Source organism: Sciurus carolinensis, chromosome 2 (assembly GCF_902686445.1).
Source record: "Sciurus carolinensis chromosome 2, mSciCar1.2, whole genome shotgun sequence".
Lineage (NCBI taxonomy): Eukaryota > Metazoa > Chordata > Mammalia > Rodentia > Sciuridae > Sciurus > Sciurus carolinensis.
The window spans coordinates 160,673,892-160,688,559 of NC_062214.1; the positions used below are offsets into that span (position 1 = coordinate 160,673,892).

Genomic DNA, 14,668 nt, shown 5'->3' on the forward strand with positions numbered 1-14,668 from the left:
TTTGTATGCTGGGATTCAGCCCGGAGCAAACATTTACAGAGTAATTATGTGCCTGAAACAAGGGCAACAATGGTAATGTTGACACAGCTACAACTTCAGGTCCAGAACAGGATGACCACAATTAAGAGTAAAATCCTGAAACATTTTCATTGATTATTTCTGGGAAACAGCATCCCTCTGGGTTTCTCTTAATGTTTTTTCTTTAATTTATTTTTACCAGCTGAAGTTCCCTAGTTACGTGCTCTTATTCTAGCCAGCTTTCTCCCCATTCACCAAAAATAATACAAATCTAAAAAAGTAAGGAGGGGGAAAGTACTTATTCATCAGAAATCCCTGAGGTCCCCCTTTACATAAAGTCTCTACATTTCTCCCTGTGCCTTTTCCAAACCTGCTATTAATATTTCTCTGACTGCTACTGACACAAATGTTCATATTTCCGTACCATTGACACTGAAAACACATTCCCCCTTTGAACTTAAAAAAAAATACACTGATGCTATAAAAGTTTTGAAAACCGACGGGAGAGTACCCCAGTCTTCGATGTAAAAGATTCCTACTAAGCAGATGTGAAGCACCTTCTGTCCTATCCCCCATAGTCTACCACAGGTCACTGAATTAAATGATGATCCCTTCTAATTGGGAAAAATCTTTTCATCAAAGAATCTTCTGTTAGCTATTTGGCATGGTGTTAGACTAATGAAAATAATTTTGACCTACTTGAAATCAATGAATTTTATTAGAAATAATATGAGTATATTTATTCTTACAGATAATAATTAAAAAATGGGCCATCCCTTGTCCTCTGACATTAAATCACACAGAGGAATTCTTCCAGGTAATAATTTTTAGTTTGTTGTTGTTTGTACTTTTAAACTAAAAAGGGTAAAAAGGCAGGCAAATAATTGTTTTCCCTCATTAATGAAAAAGTAGTTGGTTGTATGCATTTTGGAACTTTGCTTTGAAATAATCTGATTTGAAAGCCTAGTAATAATAAATTCATTTTTGTTGATATATTCTGACTTTTAATAGCTGTTGGTTTCTCTTTTTCCCCTCAATACTCTTAAACAGATTTCAAATGCTACAGATGATTGTAAACCAAAGCTCTTTCATTTCTCCAAAGAGGTGTGTAAGTTATTAACAGATACTTTTGGTTGATTTTTCACATTTCAAGTTTTAAGAGATTTGTGTAACAGGGTCTCTTAGGTCTTTGTACCTGTAACTAATTAATTTTCATGAATGTGCTAAGTATAGGATTGCCTACCAGAAGAATAATATTATTTAACACAGGGTGGCCCATTATGAAACAGCCACCTCCCCCCCCCCCCCCCCCCCCCCCCCCCCGCCCTTTGGCATGCCTTTAAATGGAGCCTGTTTTAAATGGGCCTCTGCCTAAAAGAACAGATTTACCGAATGTCTGGTCTGGCCAATAAGGTCCTCTGTGGATACAGACTTCCTGTTGCCCTCTGGACTTGTAAAGCTAAATAGCCAATTACAATCAAAAACTCCTCCCCTGTGAGTAGAACTTTGGTCTGTAGCTAAGCAGCCTCATCATTGGACCAGCAATTGAGTGCTGCCAATATATCTTCTGACCAACATTCCAAAGTTGAAATTTATGGTGGAAACTAGAAAACTTAAGTCCCCTTGCTCCTCTAAGAGCCTAAGAGCTGTAGGATACTCCAGAATGCCTGCAGGAGCCCCGGAGCATCAGCAGAGGATGCAGGAACTGTGATCTGGATGGTCTCTGCTTTCCAAATACTTGTAGAAGAGCACAAAGTCTTCCTTGTTTCTGCAGGTTTCTTCCCCTACATTAATTTTGCCAAAATGCTATTTTGTAGGACCCAGATAGAATCCCCTCCATTCATGTGCAACTCTGTACTGTAGAATGTTAGTGTTGTTACTCCTCCATGCAGAATTTTCCTTTATATCCCGAGTCTGTAAATGAGAAATGTCTCTCTAGCCCCACAAGGGAGGTTACCACATCTTTTACATGGTAAAGATCTCCATGTGCCTTAAAGATCTAGGTAGAGTAATTGACAAGTCAGGAAATTAAGCAATATTTGAAACAGAGAATTTGTGAATTAAACTCTCATTCCCCTGTTCCACCCTCAGGGAACTCTACAACTTCCTTCCTCCTAGCCCCTCTCAGATATTTTATGAGTCTAGGCATTATATCCTAAAAAAAGGTCTTCATCTGGAACTTCTTTTGCTGAAGAGCCTAAAGCTAGTTAAGGGAAAATATTTTTAGAGCAGAAAAGAGAAAAGTAAAGGCCATATTTTCATTTAGATGGTAACTTATTTCCTTTATAGCTCCCTCTGGCTCTTGTTAAATATTCTAATAATAAAAACAAAACAAAATTCAAACTTATGTATTCCATGGAATCTTAAGGAGTTTTTAGGTCTAGAATAAATGATGCTCATTCTCATTGAAAGAGATCCTGGACAAAGATGCTTGCAGTACAAAGTTATAGTTAATATTTTTATTATTCCCTTGGATTGCATTGGTGAAAGCCATACAAAATCATTAACAATTATTGCTGCTTAGAATCATAAGATGTATTTAAAATTATGCATATATTGGTAATGACTGAGAATTGCAATAAGAACATTTCTAAGGTGTTATTTTTATCTTATCTAAATATTATTCATTTTACCTAAATTATTTTTATCTTAACTAAACAATGTAGAAGTAGTATTGTAATAAAGCAAAATGGTAAAAAGTCAGCCAGAAAATGTTCTGGCTAGTATAGCTAAGTAAACATTTGCTGGTGACCATAGGTATGTCTCTCTGAAAAGAAAAAGAAAAAAATCTTATAAAGAGATGACTCGTGAAAGATGAAATAAATTGATTTTTTAAAAGAACTGACTGTTGTCAAATTGTTTCAGTAGGATAGCATTTAATAATTGTCTTTTAAAATTTGTTTTTCAGAGTGCCTATGCTATACCAACCATGGCTTTTTCATTTCTCTGCCATACCTCAATATTGCCCATATACTGTGAACTTCAAAGGTACTATAGAATCCTGAAATATTTTAAATGTATTAAGTTTTTTTTTTTTTTTTAACCTGGAGGACTTTCATTAGATTGAATGACATTCTTATTTGTGAACCCCTTCTTCTCATCACTGGATTCTAAGTGTTAGTTTAAAATGAAAGAAAACAAAGCAAACAAGAGTTAATTAAGTTGAGAATGTTTCCTGGACATGTAATCTTCCTGTGCAAATTCCACATTACTAATTCTAGTGTGCAATTATATATATATATAATATATATATATATATATATAGTTATCTATATAGATTAGATCTTGAAAAACTGAGGAATCTTCTTGACTAATTTGGGAGACGTTTGTTTATCTATAATTCAGATCATGAATTCTACCTTTGCCATTTTTGTCTTTTAGTCCATCAAAGAAAAGAATGCAGAATGTAACCAACACAGCAATTGCTCTGAGTTTTCTCATTTACTTTATATCTGCACTCTTTGGGTACCTCACATTTTATGGTAAGTATATTCTTTTTTTTTTTTTTTTTTTTTTTTTTTTTTTAATCCAGGGGTTCTTCACTACTGAACCACATCCCCAGCACCTCCCACCAACTTTTAAATATATATATTTTATTTAGAGACAGGATCCTGCTAAGGTGCTTAGGGCCTTACTAAGTTGCTGAGGCTGGCTTTGACTCACTTTTCTGCCTCAGCCACCAGAGCCGCTGGGATTATAAGCATGCACCACCATTCCCAGTGAGTATATTGTTGGATAGAAATCACAAAATAAATTATTATATAGATGATCTCACACATGACTATAGACTTTCTTCCTTTCAGTAATAAGTTAATTTGTTCAGGCCACCAGAGTATAGTCCAATATTGTGGCACTAGGGGCCTTATAGAAGTGATTCTCTTTCTCTTAGAAAGATGGATCAAGTTGAAGATTAATGACTTTATATGAAAATTTTCTTATACACCTAAGTATATTTCAGGCTTAGGGACATTGATGTCTTTCTACAAAATAATGATTTTGGTTCTTTAAAATTGCATATTCAGTATATTATACTCTAGTTCAGAAGTTTGGGGGTTGGGACAGTAAATCATCTTGATTATAAAAGAACAAGTCGAGAAAAGGAAAGAATTTTACACTGGATTTTAGTTTTACACTTAGATGTCAGGTATCTCTGCCTCCAGATTTAAAGATCACAGAATCCCTCAGACGTGCATTCTGTGATTTACTATAACCTTTCTCCTTAATTCTCTTAAAAACAGTTTTAAATTCACAAAATAAAATTCTCTTGTATATACATTGGAAAAATTCCCTTCTTGTTTGGTTGGGTTGTTTTATCTTTTATAAGAACTTGAGGAAAAAAATAAAACTTAGAATTCTAGAACAAAAAAAAATTGTAAACTTTCTTGTTTAATTTGTGAGCATACTTGTTTAACTTAAATAAAAACACATTATAATCAAGTTACACTCAGTTTGTGAAATTCTGCATATTCTTTTTGGTTTATGAATGCTTTTATTACAATTCTGCAAGTAAATGGCTGTTATTACTTTGATAATACTTAGTTGTTAATGACTTTTATTTCTTATTTGATAGTCTTGTGAGCTTGTTTCAGGTTTTAGACATTTGTGATGGGTAGTAATGTTATGATTAATAATTAATAATTAATAAGTAAAGACTTATTGCCCAGAGTTTTCCCAAGCCTGAAGTTTTGTGACAATGTTTACTTGTACTGCTACATTTCTTCAGCCCTTTGGAAATGAGGCAGAAATGAGTTATATGTAAAATGCACATGACAGAGGGACTATCACGTGCATTAACTGTGCCGCCTCCTCAAATGAGAACTACTGCTGGCTTTATTGTTGTAACTTTCATTATTTAAGGTGCTCTTTTAGTACTGTACTTCTTTCTATTTTTAACAAAATAGTTTAAATGTAGCTTTTCTGTATATGCGGTATTACCATGGCATTTTCTGTGGGGGAAAATTATAATTGCTCTCTGTAGTTTTTATTTTTTTGCTGTCTCTGTGTTATTTCAGCAGTAATAAAAGCCACCCCATACATCTAAATCTGCTATTGCATTTTTATACTGATACAGGATGAGAGTAATAGAGCTCTCTGTGCACCTTCAAGGAAAGCATTTTTTCCAGTGTGATCATGGTGCCCTGCCAAACACACTACAAAGAAAGTGAAAACAGAATATCAAGCATTTGTGAACATCACTAATAAAAGCAAAATTCTTGAACATACATGCTTTATTTTGGTTTTTCAATTTATTCATTTTTTATACAGACTTGAAATCAATAATACATTTCTGTTTCAATAAAACACTGGACCTCTTTAGGTTTCAAAAAGATTTAGTATAGCAGAATAGCTGCATTTTTTAAAAAATTAAGATTGTCACCTGGCACAAATACTACTGGTTATCACTTATCTGAAATTTTGGGGATCAGAGTATTTCAGATTTCAGAGTTTGGGGGATTTCAGAATATTTTCAGACTTTTGTGCTCAAAGATTTTGGATTTTCAGATTAGGGATACTCAGTCTGCATTATTTTTAGGATCTTCAGCATTGAAAAAAGAGTCCAAAAATACTGACCTTATTCTCCTCCCTATAAACAAGAAGAACTACCTGAAAGAAACTTCAGATGGCCTTACCGATTCCAAGATAACTGAGAAATAGTTATTTTAATTGTATGAATCATTAGGTTCTTAGGAACTGTATTAAATTGTAAGAAAGGAAGCTTAGATTGAATGGGATGTGGAGGAGTGATTGATGCTAATATATTTATTGAGCTAACATTTAAGTGTCAGATATGTTACATATATTGTCTAACTTTATCCTTACAACAACTCTGCAAGGTGGTATAGGTTCATTTAGGTTGAGTAATTAGGTCAGTAACTGTAACTAATGAATAATGGAGTCAAGATTTGACAATTTTGTTTCTCTCCAAATCCAGTGCTTTTATTAACTGTGCTGCCTTCTCAAAGATTATGCTGTAGAACCCTCCTTCATCCCAAGTTTTTATTAAGTGAACTTTTGGGAAAACCTGGCTCACTTAAACTCCAAGCATCCACATATATAAAAATTTCCCTCCCTCCCTCTTCTCCCTTTCCCTTTCCCTTCATCATTATTCATCCATCTATTATTGTTGCTTAAAAACAAAACCTAAAGGATTTCATCATGTAAATGAAATGCTTACTAGATAAGGATTTGCTTTATTATCAGATAAAATGTTTGTTGTCTCTGACTTAATCCCATCCCGTAATGCAAATTCCTCAGTGTATCCAAATTTTATATAATGGAGAAATATACCTCTAAGAAAAATCACACTGTAGGTAGGTAGATGATAGATAAGAAGACAGGTAACTATATGTATAGACAGATGCAATGATATAAAAGTGATTTCTTGCCAGATACAGTGGTGTACACCTATAATCCCAGCAACTCAGGATTATAAATTGCCTCAGCAATTTAGTAAGACCCTCAGCAACTTGGTGAGACCCTCTCTCAAAATAAAAAATAAAAAGAACTTGGGAAGTATTTCAGTGGTAAAGCACCCCTGGGTTCAATCCTTAGTATCAAAAAAACAAAAAAATGACTCCTCTCCAAAGTCAGAAAGATGCAGAAACTGCTTTAGTCTTTACAGTGGTTCTTTTTCATATTATTAGTCATAAGCAAGAAAAACCTTTTATGTGTCTTTTTATAAGGACAGCAAGGGCTCTGTCTTACGGATAGAAATTGCTAATTGAGCCTGAGATCTTATTTAGCCTGGAGTTAAATCATTAGATTAATTTTTTTTTTTTTTTAAGATGAGCAGCTAAAGCCCAGAGTGATGAAGTGACCTGTCACAGAATTTAAGGCAGGTTTCCTGAATGCTAATCCAGTATTCTTTCTGCTACTTTATGATAATCTTAATAAGCTTCAGACCCTGTTTGACAGTGTGTGTTAAACAGGACATCCTTTTGACTTTAATAGCAGATAGAACTTGCAGAGATCGCCAGCAGGTCCTCCCTGAGATTTGTGAAGATTTATTGGAATCCAGAGAAGCATGTTATACTCTATCCCTTACATATGTTACAGCTCAGCTAAGAACACAGAATGACTGACTCAGAAGAAAGGTTTTCATCCTGGGAAAGTAGAAAGTGGACATGTGACATATATTTTGAATTTGTAATAATCTAGTTCTTCAGGCTTGTGGAGCTACTTGGAATCCTTTTATCCAGAACTCCCAAGACTTAGTTAATATCAAATTTTTGTAAGATTAAAGGGACCTATAAGTATATACAAAAATTAATACTATTGACTCTAATTACAGATGTTAAAGCATTATGTGGTGAGGAAAAGTGTTCTCTCGTGAGCCAGGCCACTGCCCAAATATTGCATAATAAGCAGACCTTTTAAAGTCTATGAGGTTGTTAAGTAAGAAGTGTTAATAGCTTATTTTATGATTCAGAAAATGGGAATAAAATAGTTTGCCATATTTCCCAAAAAAACTCCCAAGTATCTCACAGATTTGGAAATAAAATCCAGATTTCCTGGCTCTTCTTAGTCTCCTACTTAAGTCCCACATTGTGTAACTTTTTTCTATAATACTTTAGACAACTCATTTCTTTCCTATTTCCATTATCACCAGTCTGGTTCAGATTCTCATTACCTCTCAGTGGTTATGACAGTATCCTTCTATTACCCCTGTTTTGTTTTATTTTTTTCTTCCAGTTAATACTTATGTTCAGTTCAGATTATAATACAGTCTTCTTCCTGAGTCAGTACTACAGGACTGTAACATGCCAGATTGGGCTAAACCCTACACAAAACTGTATTCCTAAGTCTTTAATGCATTTCCAGCCCTGTCTCCCACTACCCTGTCTATACTCCTGCATGTTATATTTCAGCGACTACAGTACTGACTGGACTTCTCATTTTCTCAGGTATACATTCCCTTTGCTACTTCAAAACTTCCACTTGTGCTGCTTCTTGCTTCTAGAGAATCTCTTTTCCCACAGCTTTGAATGCCAGCACACAGACATTGACTAGTAACTCTATAGGCCAATGTAGTATTGTCCCCATTTTAAAGATGCAGGAACTGAGACTCAGAGAAGCCTCTAGTAAGTGGTGAAATTTGAACATTGCTCTGTGGTCTTACTTTAGAATCACCATAGCTCTTTGTTTGAACCTTCTACCACTTATGAGTACTTATGTGTGTATACACTTTGTATTATGTCTATGTATATTTGTCTTTCTCCCCCTTTACATTGTAAGGTCCTTGGAAACAGTTATATTTGATTTTTTTAAAATTCTGTCCCAAAACACTTCACATCCAAACCATAACAGGGCCTACAACTTTACTTTTAACTTTACTTCCATTTTTGAGACCTGTTTTTCTCTCAGAGATCTTTTTTGCTGCTCTGAGACTCCTGAGGCAGTAGGATCACAAATTTAAAGCCAGCCTCAGCAACTTAGCAAGACCCTGTCTCAAAATAAAAAGGGGCAGTGGGACGTAGCTCTGTGGTACAGCACTTGCCTAGCATCACTCCCCAGTACTGGAAAAAAAAAAAAAAAAAGACTTAGGGTCCCTGAGAAAGTAGACCACCAAGATTCCTTCCAAGCCGCTACCTTTCATTCTGTTCTCCCCACTCCTGTGATATACCTGGTTCTGTTCCCTCCTGGAAACCTAACTGGACTTGGCCTTTGAGAAACAAGATCTTGCTATGAAGTTTCTTATATCCTTCATTCTTGGTGAGAAGGACTTTGTTTTGTTTTGTTTTGTTTGCAGAGTGAAGGAGAAGTAGAGAGAAAGAGGCAGGGTAGCTTTTTCCATCACTGTCCTTGGTAACTTACAAGCACTAGAGACTCAGAAACCTGTCCATGTTGGTAGTGTTGGAGTGATCTCCTTACCTAGTCCTTTCAGCTGATAGACTAGTATATGCTCGTTATGGTTTGGATGTGGTTTGCCCTCCAGGCTTTCAGGTGTGAGAAGTTTAGTCCCCAATGTGATGATGTGGGAAGTGATGGAACGTTTAAGAGGTAGGGTCTACTGAGAGGTCCTTCGGTCACTGGGGACCCTGCCCTTGGAAGGAAATGCTGGTCTTCTGAAATGACTTCTTGTAAGAGTAAGTTGCTATAAAGGCCTCAGCCTGACCCCTAAATTGTTCTTTGGCTTCCTGTCAGTTGACTTGATCTCTCCCTGCTGTCACACACCCCAGCACTGTGGTGTCATCCACCATGAAGTGATATAGTCAAGGGGTCCCTCACCAGATACTATGTGGACTTTCAGCCTCCAAAACTGTGAACTAAATAAACCTCTTAAAAAAAAAATCTGCCCCAAAGCATCCTTTCTAAAACCTGTACTCTCAAATTAAAAAGCACCATTCTGATTTTGGGGTGTTTTTGTTTGTTTTGTTTTTTGTTTTTTTGGTTTTTTTGGAGGGTGGGGGTTGGTTACTAGGGATTGAACCCAGGGGTGTTATCCACTGAGCCACATCCCCAGCCCTTTTTATGTTTTATTTTGAGACAAGGTCTGGCTAAGTTACCTCAGGCCTTGCTAAATTGCTGAAACTGGCTTTGAACTTGCAATCCTCCTGCCTTCGCCTCCTGAGCCCCTGAGATTACAGGCATGTGCGTACCATTCTGTTTCAAGTACTAACCAGTCTTTGCCCACTGGCACTGAAATGGAACTATTCTTGAATACCCACACTCTTCTTCAGCTGACCTGGGGTAAGGGGAGACAATGTGAGTATGGAGGAACACCGTGAGGCAAAAAGCCTGACTGCTGCCCTGGCTTCCAAGCAGCCTTATCCCTAACACTTCATTCTTCCACCAGGGATGAATCTGCAGATGAAATGTTGACAAAACTGGTAATATGCACAGAACACTGTGAGATATGAGAAAATAATCATGGTATTGATGTGTAGGTAGCAGTTCGGGCACCTGCAAAAACATTGGATGTGTAACTCTGCCAGCTTGGCTCCTTTGTATTCTGTAATCTCAGACAAGTGATTTAACAGTTTTAAGCTTACCTACTTATATTGGTATAGGGACCAAACTCAAGAATACATGGGAAAGCAACTTTATAAGAAAACAACAAAACCCTCAGGTTGTAGAAAAGTTCTAAAGAGATATTTTTAAACACATTAATTTTGTAGGTGTTGCCTGTCCTGGTTTCAAATTTCATTTTTTAAAAAAAAAAGAATGTAGGTTTCAAGAATATATTTAATGTCTTCATATTTCATGGAATAGGGAAAAGGCCAGAGATGGATTTGGTAATGGGAATCTAAATCTATTAGGATCCATTAGCGCAACAGAAAATGATTTTGCTATTATTGACATCCTAGAACATAGTTTATAATGTGATCCTTAATATTGTTTTTTTAATTTGCAGACAAAGTGGAGTCAGAATTACTACAAGGTTATAGTAAATACTTGCCACATGATGTTGTTGTCATGACTGTGAAGTTATGCATACTATTTGCTGTGCTTTTGACAGTCCCTCTAATCCACTTCCCTGTAAGTATGCTTAAAGATTTTGTTGCTTTGTGTAGTGGCTCCCTAATATGGCAACACTAATTCTTTGCAGACTAGAACCTTTGAATCACGTCTAGTCTTGTATATCTTATTCATTTGTCAAGTAATTGATCAAAGACCTCATACTTGCATATGGCCCCATGAAAGCACAAAAATAACAGTGAACCACTAAGCTAATTTGTGCTTTCTGAGATTTAGTTTAGATTTACGTTCTCCCACAGCATTGTTTCCAATTTAGAGACTGTAGTTCTAAAGTTTTGCTCCCCCCTTTCTGTATTCTACTTTCAAAAGAATGTGCATGAAAGAGGAAAAAGTCAAGTCAGCAAAAATAAGCTCCTACTGGTTTACTGTAGTTTTATTTTCACATAGACATGCTAGTTTAATCTTACTCAAAATATTTTATTTGCTCTAGAATTATAACTTAAGGGGCAGAACAGATTTTCATTCTGCATCTAGTTGCTATACCTAAGAATCTTAAGAATTTCTGAGAAAATGAAAACAAAAGCTTTGCATAAAACTGCCTCTGCATGGATGGATGTCTTGAATCTTACAGTGAATTTTTTAAGAAGTGAGATTTCAAGATTGTTTGTCCCTCCCTATGCATCCTGCAGTGCCAAGAGTGCACCAAGGTTTGGATACCCTTTCGTGGAATGTGACCGCCTACCTAGCTATGGGCTGTGTAATGAACAATTATTCATATTTACATGTGTGAAACAGATAATATAAGCTAAAGTAGTAAGTGGTATTTCTTTTTCATGACATAAGAACTTTTTCTGTTTTAAATCATTTTTTTCTCTTGACTTTAGTGAAAATGATTCTTTGAGATCTCATCACACAGTGTTATTGTTGGTAATTTTTTAAAATTATACAACCTAAAAAAAATGCCTGTGGAAAATTTTCTCTAGCTCTGAAGCAAAATAATTTTTATGAGCTCATGTAGAAAGTTTTATGTAATAAACAGTTTATATGTATGAAAACTTTAATAATTTATGCTATAGTTTTGGAATCTAAATGGTTTGGGGACAAGAATATTATGGTTACTATACATGTGCTTTGCTAAGCAAATATTTTGCCTTTGATGCTTCCTCTTTGCTTAAGTCTGTTTCCTTTTCTCTTATACAGGCCAGAAAAGCTTTAATGATGATGTTTTTCTCTAATTTTCCATTCTCATGGATTCTCCATTCTTTGATCACTCTGGTACTCAATATCATCATTCTTTTACTTGCAATTTATGTTCCTGACATTAGAAATGTTTTTGGTGTAGTTGGTAAGTTTTCCATTTCCAAAAAATCCGCATAATAAGATGGATAAAATTGTTACTCCAACTCACATCTGAATCCAACAACTTTTTTTTTTCTCCCTTCCTACTTAGGTGCCAGTACATCAACATGTTTGATTTTTGTATTCCCAGGACTATTTTACCTAAAACTTAGCAGAGAGGATTTTCTTTCATGGAAAAAACTTGGGGTAGGTTGTTTTTATTTGTTTCTTTTAAGACTTCTTTTTTAAGAAATAATTTGTCATTTGATATTATTTTATATATATCAAATATGTCAAAATATTATAAAAGACACTATTGGGAAGGATGGAGGTTTATAAAATACTTTTAATTGTTCTTTTATCTTTTTTTTATTTCCACAGGCTTTTGTTTTGCTCATCTCTGGAATTTTGCTTGGGAATTTTAGTTTAGCACTCATTGTGTTTGACTGGATTAATAAATGAAAAGTATTTTCCTACTTCTTATGAAGAATAATTCACCTACATAAGCCAGAAGGAATAACTCTGGAAGCCACTTGGATGAAAAAATACACTTTTATGGAAATCATTAACAGAAAAGCAGAGCATTATGGCAGTGTATAGGGGAAAGTAGGAATATAGCAGTTTAATCAAAATAAGAAACAAACTCAGAATGCTCTTAACTATTTTGAGTCAATGTTTTGTTTACTTGGGACTTTTAAAAAATCACTGGACTTTATTTTTTAGAGTAGTTTTGTGTCTTCAGAATTATTAAGCAGTTTTTCCTATTATTAACATCGCATATTAATGTAATACATTTGTTACACTTAATGAGCCCATTTTGAAACATTATTATTAACTAAAGTCGGTAGTTTACCTTAGGGTTCTTTCTTGGAAGCCACTAGCAACCACTGTCTCTATCTTCGTCTTTTTACTGTCTCCGTAGTTTTGCCCTTTCCAGAATACCATCTGGTTGGGATCATATAGTAGTATGTGTCCTTTTCAGACTGACTTCTTTCATTTAACTATATACAATTAAGTTAATTCCATATCTTCTCGTGACTTGATAGTTCATCTTTTTTTTATTCTGAATAATATTCCATTGTATGTACATACAACAGTTTGTTTAATCCCTTCACTTGTTGAAAGACCTTTTGATTGCTTCCAAGTTTGGTAAATGTGAATAAAACTGCTGTAAATCTTTGTGGTACAGGTTTTTATGTGGACATGTTTTTAGCTCTGGGGGGTAAATACCAAGGACCACAATTGCTACATTCAATGGTAAGAGGCTATTTAGTTTTGTATTCTTTTGTTCTTGGTTTTTAGTTCTTGTGGTGCTAGGTTCTGTTACTCCCCATCCATGCCCAGCATTTGGTATTGTCATTGTTTTGAGTTTTTGTCATTTTAATAGGTGTGTAGTGTTATATCATTTTTTAAAATTTGCAGTTTCCTAAGGACATATGTTGATCATCTGATCATATTGCTTATTTGACCTTAGCATGTTTTCTTTGAAGTATCCCTTCAACTCTTAGGCCTGTTTTTTAATTGGATTGTTTTCTTATTGTTGACTTTTAAGCATTCTCTGTATATTTTGGATGCCTGTCCTTTATGAGATAATTGTTTTGCAGAGATTTTCTCTTACTTTGTGGCTTTCCTTTTAATTCTCCTAAGAGTATCTTTCACAGAGCAGAAGTTTTTAATGTTCTTAAATATATTGAGTGAATTATTAGTTTGTTTTTAAGAAATAAGTATATTGAGTTTATATACATTGTTGATTCTTAGCTTATGGGTTAATGTTGTCACCATCAATCACTAATAATACAACTGTTAGGTTTTTCCACTTGGTGTTTTGCCCTACCTCCAAACCTTATCCAAAAACTTTTGAGATTTTCCTCTGTTATTATGTGTATTGGAAAGTTCTTTATCAGTTTGTCATTAAAACATGTAACATTCTACTTGACAAACAGAAACAAATACTGATCATTTAGATTATATTTTGTTTGTATGTTGTAAATCATTGCAGTTTTCCCATTGACATGACTAATATCTGGTTGAAGCCAGAATCTAGGGCTCTTCTGACACATGTTTAGCAGTTTATGGAAGCCAGGGTGTATCACTGAAAATGTAATCCTATCCCAGTCCACATGTAAAGTAGGGAATTGCATGCAAAGCACCAATTTACATATAAGGAAATGCACACTTTTGCAGGTGCCCTCTTTCTTCCAACCTAGAAAATAGGCTGCAAAGTTGACAACTGAGCCTTTCAAAGAGAAGCTCAGAGATACTGCATTGGCAACTGCATTGGCAACTTGAGAACATATGGTGTAATAGGAAAAGGCAAAGCTTTTGAGAAGGAAAGATTTGGCTCCAGATCTCAATGAAGACACACTACCTGACCTCTTTACGCCTCCACTCTCAAACCTATAAAATAGAGTTAATGCCTATTATAAAGGGTGGTATTGACAGGGGTAAATATCCTTCTACATACTAGATGCAGACCAAAATGGTCTTCTCAGTAGACTAGATGTTTGTCCCCTTTCTTTGACCTTTTGTCTGTACCTGTAAAATTAAATTACTTTGAACCAAGAACATAGAAACATATTTTGAATTTTTCACCTCACATCTTGTACAACTATTCAGAATCTTTTTCTAGCCTTCACTCACAGGGGAACCGGCTCATCTTATACAACTATTATATTCAGAATCTTTTCCTAGCCTTCAGTCACAGGAGAGCCAGCTCCAAAAGCACTCTTTTTAGTGCTTTCCCACAGTTCCACCCCAGCTGTACTCTCATCCTAATGCCTTCCTGAAACCAGGCACTTAGCACAGTCCCAGGGGCACAGCCAGGCCAGGCCTCCCATGAAGCTTCAGAGCCCATCAGTCTGATAGGTTGCTACTTGTACCCACTTTTTCTGTT

The 14,668-nt window shown here is 35.3% G+C and overlaps 1 protein-coding gene across 1 annotated transcript in view; it reads left to right on the forward strand.

Moving 5' to 3' along the window:
- Slc38a6 (solute carrier family 38 member 6) overlaps positions 1 to 12,963 on the forward strand; it is a 63,684-nt gene extending 50,721 nt beyond the window's left edge. Inside the window, 8 exon segments of the mRNA XM_047540077.1 lie at positions 770 to 835; positions 1,069 to 1,122; positions 2,927 to 3,006; positions 3,400 to 3,500; positions 10,373 to 10,497; positions 11,638 to 11,782; positions 11,888 to 11,982; positions 12,157 to 12,963. Of these exon segments, the coding sequence (XP_047396033.1) occupies positions 770 to 835; positions 1,069 to 1,122; positions 2,927 to 3,006; positions 3,400 to 3,500; positions 10,373 to 10,497; positions 11,638 to 11,782; positions 11,888 to 11,982; positions 12,157 to 12,237 (747 nt within the window). The 3' untranslated portion in view covers positions 12,238 to 12,963.
- Positions 12,964 to 14,668: the final 1,705 nt, after the last annotated feature.